Source organism: Arachis ipaensis, chromosome B03 (assembly GCF_000816755.2).
Source record: "Arachis ipaensis cultivar K30076 chromosome B03, Araip1.1, whole genome shotgun sequence".
Lineage (NCBI taxonomy): Eukaryota > Viridiplantae > Streptophyta > Magnoliopsida > Fabales > Fabaceae > Arachis > Arachis ipaensis.
The window spans coordinates 6373607-6380408 of record NC_029787.2 but is presented as its reverse complement, the minus strand read 5'-3'; the positions used below and the strand labels follow the sequence as shown (position 1 = coordinate 6380408).

At 30.9% G+C, this 6802-nt stretch overlaps 1 protein-coding gene across 1 annotated transcript; it reads right to left on the bottom strand.

Moving 5' to 3' along the window:
* Positions 3430–6075, bottom strand: LOC107632301 (protein NLP9). The gene is made up of 5 exons (XM_021117929.1): positions 6052–6075; positions 5208–5906; positions 5020–5143; positions 4632–4879; positions 3430–4601 (listed from the first exon to the last, which is right to left on the bottom strand). Exons 1-5 carry the CDS (start codon positions 6058–6060, stop codon positions 3924–3926), a joined length of 1758 nt encoding a protein of 585 aa, XP_020973588.1. The 5' UTR covers positions 6061–6075; the 3' UTR covers positions 3430–3923.

Below are 6802 nucleotides of genomic sequence, written 5' to 3'. Positions count from 1 at the left end.
ATGTGAAAAGAAGAGATAAAGAAGAGATATGAAGTGAATATTGATTTATATGAAAAATATAAACAAGAATAAATATGAAAGAAGATGATAAATTATGTTTTATTACATAATTTATACATATTAAAGAGAAATAACATTAACATTGAAATTATCTAGTATCTTATATAAAATTAAGAGTAAGAGATTATAAAAAGTATAGAGTAACCTAAAAAAAAAATAAATGACATAAGAATGAGAAAGAAAATGAAGAAGAATGCTAAGTTGTAATGCTATATAATAATCATAAGAAAGAGTGAGTATATTAAAAGAGGATGAATTATTAATACATATGTTTATCAAACTAAAAAAAAGAATTGTGGCTATTAACTGAATTCTTTAAATACTTATGCAAAATATTAGTATGAATTGAGGAAAAAGAATAAATGGCATGATATTATGTGAAAAGAGAAGATAACGAAGAGGTGTCAAGTAAATATTGATCTATATAGAAAATATAAAAAGGAGTAAGTATGAAAGAAGAGGATGAATTATGTTTTATTACTCAATTTATAGCTATTAAAGAGAAATAACATTAGCATTAAAACCATATAGTATCTTATATAAAAATAAATAGTAAGAGACTATAAAAAGCATAGAATAACCTAAACAAATTACATAAGAGTGAGAAGAAGTGAGAAGAAAAATGAAGAAGAATCCTAAGTTGTAACACTACATAATAATCATAAGAAAGAGTGAGTATAAAAGAGGAATAAGGATGAATTATGTTTATAGCTAATAAAGAAAAACAATATTAACATTGAAGACATATAGTATCCAATATAAAAGTAGAGAAGAGAATATAAAATTATAGAGTAATCTAAAGAAAAATAAATGTCATGAGAGTGAGAAAGAAAATGAAAAAAATTCCTGAGTTATAATAATAATGCACATGAGAAGTAAAAATAAAATAGTTAAAAGTAATTCAATTAAAAACAAAAGGATTAAAAAATAATTTAAGTCAAGTTTTCTTTTTCATGGTTGGTTGAGTCATTGTCATTTTTTTTTCACTTTTTTTCTAATAAATACAATTACATAATCACTTACTACATATATTTAGTAAAAGTGGTAGGAAAAAAAAAAGAGACATGAGATTATGTGAGGAAGAATAAAAAAATTGTGTAAACTAAATGTTGATTTATATAGTCATATGACAAAGAATAAATATAAAATGTGAAAATGAATTAGAATTTAACTCAATTTATATCTATTAAAAAGAATTTATTAACATTGAAAGGATATAGTAATCTATATAAAATTAAAGACTAAAGAAATATGAAAAATAATATTAAAAGAATCCTATTAACATTGAAAACATAAAGTAATCTATGGGCTTTTTTACTTAAATGTGCATGGGAAAATGTTTAATTCCCATTATACGCGGTTTGAAACTCCTCCTTAAAAACGTATAGCCAATTTGCAAGGGTCAGCCACGAAATAGAAATAAGAGCCATCTCAAGAATGGTGGCCACGAAATGGAGTCTGCCGTCTGACACAGCCCATTCCTAGTGCATCAGCCACGAAATGGTGGACCTCAGTAGGGGTGGCAAAGCGGGCCGGCCCGCCCCAACCCGCCCCAAACAAAAAATGAAAAAAAGTGATTAAAAATTCTATAATTATTAATTTTATAACAGTAATCACTCTTTTATTTAATTAAAAAAAAAAGAAAAATAAAAATCTTCGACCCGGCGGACCGGCCCGCCCCGCCCCGCCATAACCCGCCAATTTGGCGGTGCAGGTTTGGCGGGTTTTTGTAATTTGGCGGGTTCCAAATCCTAGCCCGACCCGCCTTTTTTAGCGGGTTTAGCGGATCGGCCCGACGGGCTCGACCCGTTTTGCCACCCCTAGACCTCAGGTATAACGCACACGAAATGGTGAACCTCAGGTATGACGCACACGTGCTACTTTACATGGAAGACAATTGTAGAGGAATAAAAAATTATATTAGTTGTATGACAGTTCCAAAGAAACGCACCTCGAGATCTAAAAAAATTCAAAAAACTCTTTAAAAAAGGAAAGGTTTTTGACAATTCCAAAGAAACGCATCTCAAGATCCAAAAAAAAAAAACTCTTTGAAAAAGGAAAGGTTTTTGGCTCTTCCAAAGAGACACACCTCAATATCCAAAAAAAATTCAAAAAATTCTTTAAAAAATGAAAGGTTTTTTGGACGGATCTTTTCGTAGGACAGTAAAAAATTATATTAGTTGCATGGCAATTCCAAAGAAACGCATTTGGAGATCCAAAATAATTCAAAAAACTCTTTGAAAAAGAAAAAGTTTTTGGACAATATTAAAAGCTTATTCATCAGTGCAATCAATTTCTACGAAAAATTCAAAAATATTTTTTGTATAAAAAATATAAACGTTGGAATACTCCAAATCATATCATTCCTATCTCGAACTAATACTTATCGAAAGAGAAACAATAAGGGATCAATTAAAATCAATTTAAATCGGAGATACATATATATCAATATTTCTATATAATATATGGTATATGGACAAGATGTATTGGGGTCACTTAAAATTAAATAATAAGTATTATTATGTTATTAAAAAATAAATAATAAGCGCTCTTAAGCTTGGTTTTGGTAAAGCTTTTCGAAGAGGTGCTTGTGCTTTTTAAAAGCTCAAGCTCCTCATTTTGTGTTTGGTAAATAAAAAAGATCATGTGCTTGTGCTTGTAGCTTTTAAAAGATCGGGGTACTTTTGAAAGCACCTAAGATAGAGCTTTTTAAAGTTGGCTTGTGCTTTTCAAAATTTAAAAGTCTAATATAACCTCATATGTTAACTAATTTTCAAATTTAATGCTTGCATTTATGTCTATTATAGTATTTTTAAATTTTAAAAGCTATTTTACCAAATGCAATTGTTATTGCTTGTGATTATTAAAAGTAATTTTTAATTTGATTTACCAAATATAAATGCTACAACTTTTAAAAAACCATCTTTTAAAAGTTAGCTTTTATAAGCTACTTTTAAAAAGTAAAAAGCTTTACCAAACTAAGCCTTAGTTTAGTTCGATAGAATGTGGATCTCCAAAATATTATAGAACCTGATTCCATTCTTGTTATATTGAGAATGACAATGAAATAATTAAGCAATAGTGCTGAATTTGATATCTTGAACAATAAAATCCTAAAAAGTTAAGAATAAATACGGAACCTTTAATTCTATTATAATATATTATTAATAAATAAATAGATTATGAAAAGATAATGTAATTATTTGAGAGATCTTTTTTTGTACCTGATAAAAATGTCTCTACTATATTTTCTTGCTTTTATTTGTTACCTTTTTTGCTATGCAAGTTTTTGGATAAATAATACACCAAAAATAGTAGAAATAATAGTTATTAAGCACTCGTATTAATTTTTATTATTAATTAAATTATCCTGTGAGAATAAAAACAATAAAATTATAGAAAAACTTATTTACAGTATCTATCCCAAATTATTGATAATTTTATACAAAAACTGGGATAAAAGTAACTTAGAACTATTTATCTCACTCTTGACAGCAACTATTTAACTATAAAACTGTATAAGCTGCATCCTTCATGTATAGAATTACGTATTTATTATTCTAGTGCTTACTTGTGACTCTATTAGACACTTTAAAGAAGTATGATTGTGCTTCAAGGTCCTTTCCTCTTTGAAAATTGAATTACAAGAAATCTTCAATTTAAATAACCCCAATACCACATCCAAAAAACTCCATAAAAATGTTTTCATATCACTTGTGTGGCTAAAAGACAATGCTAATGAAATATATATGTTGGCAGAAGAACTCAACCACACAAGTCAGATGAAGACATTTCTATGAAATGTCTTGGATGTGTCATTGAAGTTATTTGGATCAAAGATTTCTTGTGGTTCATTGAATTCATCAACTGTTACTGCACGGCTCGCGAACAAGAAATTTCACAGCGGTGCCAAGATCATCAAACATTTCTATGCATTCTTCCAAATCTGTGTCAGTTACCATCCTCACCCATTCGTCTTCATCGTCGAGATACTCGAGTTGGAAAGATCCGATTTGTAATTTGAATCTTGTTGCAACTTCTTCATAGAGCTGGAGACAACCAGCTGCAGGATCAAACTTGAAACGGATAATATTTTCTCCGTAGGCAGCTTTGACAATAATTTTTGATCCCCTACGAACACAAGGTGATTTGGCTTTCAAATGTTTCCGATTCTCAAATTTCGGAGAGCCAGATGAGCTGGGGCGCAAAATTGAGCAAGAGCCACTCGACGAGTCTGTCATGCTTGAAGTAGTGGGATTGTGATGCTCGCCGAGCTTGTCAGCCCCATTCAGATAAGTTTCCATCTCATCGGCAACCAGGGAGTTTGGACTGTGATATGCTACATCACACCTAGAACTTTCCAAAATAGAAACCGGAAAGGGTTCTTGGCGTAATCCACCATCACCCATGGCTATTGGCTTTGAATCTACATCAACAGAAAAAGCTTTGTTTTTCTTCAACTCACCCTTGGAATTAGAGATAAGTATGTCTGAATGCAGAAGCTGGTTAACGGCTAAATTCTCACCTTTGCTACCGGATGCCGGAGATATGGTGACTGCATCTTTTGCTGCAGGATCAGGATATTTTACAGAACATTTCTTCCGGAAGAGAGAACTTTTATGTGCATTAATTTCTTGGTTGCTTGATCCTCCTGACATAAATCCCCCCTTGTAAGGATCAAACTTCAGTCCTCCTTCCACACCCGAGTCGAGCACGGTTTGTATTTTCTTTAACGAGCGATTCACTTTGTTAATCTTGCGCGATGGCCATCTTGCAATTCCGTGTTGCCTGCATATCCTTTTCAGGGTTGTTGGGCAAACTGTTCAAGAAGAATTACTTGTCAATAATAATCATCTTGGTGTTTTTCACAAATATTTATCATCTATCATATAATCCAAAATAATATGCTGATTGAATAAATTAAAGAAATCAGCACGGACAAAGCTGTAGTAGTCTTACCACCAAGGCTTTTAGCCGCATCTTTAAGATTACCGGAGAAGTATTGCTGGAGAACACTCAAGCTAAAATTCTTCTTCACTGGACTTCTCTTTTTCTCAATCTGCTTTCTTGATCCCTCCATTGCCTACAAAGTTGAATCATAAATTATAATAAATAATTTCTCAAATGAAGCAACTGTTAAGATATACCTGGTTATGAGCAGCTTCCGTTTCATTGTTTGTCACGGACATTGGCTGGACCGAATCATGGTCACCATCCGGCGCCATATGAGAGTTTCCCCTAGACATAGAGCAAAAACTCGAGCCTTCTATCCCATGTAATTCAGCATCCGAAACTTTCCTCAAAGTCTGACACTTTCTCTGCATAGTACCTGCTAGATTGTCTAATAAAAGTTGCTGTTCTTCACTTCCATTCATATTGACAGGTAGAAAGAATTCTATTATATAATCATCATCATTGGTATGTATACTCCTTAGCCTGATTGCAACGGCGGCATTCAACTTATATTTTCGCGCATGGTGAACAAGGGGATATTCACTAATATTATAGGCCTTCACATCGGGATAGAAGAATGGACGATTTGATTGAAGAGCTTTCCCAGCTACACCTTGCCCTTCCTCGAGATAATGTTCAACACATGCACGAACAAATCCTCCTACCACAATATCATTTGTATAGCAAGCTGATTCTTCAATGCATAGTACAGTTTTTTCACCGGGAATTTTACGCCCATCTTTAGTCCGTATTCTTGAAGCTTCATCTCCTATCCCCTCACTATAATAACAGGGGATCCATGTCAATGCTAGTGGCAAACTATGCGCACGACACACAGCTCGTAACACATCAATTATCTCTGTTAAAGCTGCTCTTTTGTTATTTGATAGACACTGCACAGAAAATAACCAATCTGAGTAAGAAGTGTTTAAATCCATAGGAAAATACAGCATTGTGAAAGTTCAACTTTGTTTTTGGCCCTTGTCTTCTATTTATTGTTGTTGGGGGCGGTTGGGGGAAGCATGTTCTTTACAGTACCTGGGACATAGTCCTTAAATTAACTAAATGATATTAAAAATATAAATTATTGAAAGAAAAAGAAATAATATATGGATGAAATAACTCCTGAATACAATTATACCAAAAATTATTAAAAAAATATAAAGGTATAATATTTTAGAAATTTATTAAATGGTATGATATTATGTGAAAAGAGAAGATAAAGAAGAAGTGTTAAGTAAATGTTGATTTATATAGAAAACATAAGAAAGAGTAAGTATGAAAAAGACGATGAATTATATTTTATTACTCAATTTGTATCTATTAAAAAGAAATAACATTAATATTAAAATCATACAGTATCTTATTTTTTATATAAAAATAAATAATAAGAGACTATAAAAAGTATAGAGTAACCTAAAAAAATAAATGACATAATAGTTAGAAGAAAAATAAAGAAGAATCTTAAGTTGTAACACTATATAATAATTATAAGAAAGAATGATTATAAAAGAGGATGAATTATGTTTATAGCTAATAAAGAGAAATAATATTAACAGAGAAGACATATAGTATCATGAGAAGTAGAAATAAAATAGTTAAAAGTAGTTCAATTAGAAACAAAAGAATTAAAAAGTAATTTAAGTCAAATCTTTTTTTTTATGATTAGTTGAGTCACTATCATTTTCTCCATTTTTTCCTAATAAATACAATTACATAGTTACTTGGAACATATATTTAACAAAAATAGTAAAAAAAAGAGATATAAAATTATATAAAATGAATGTTA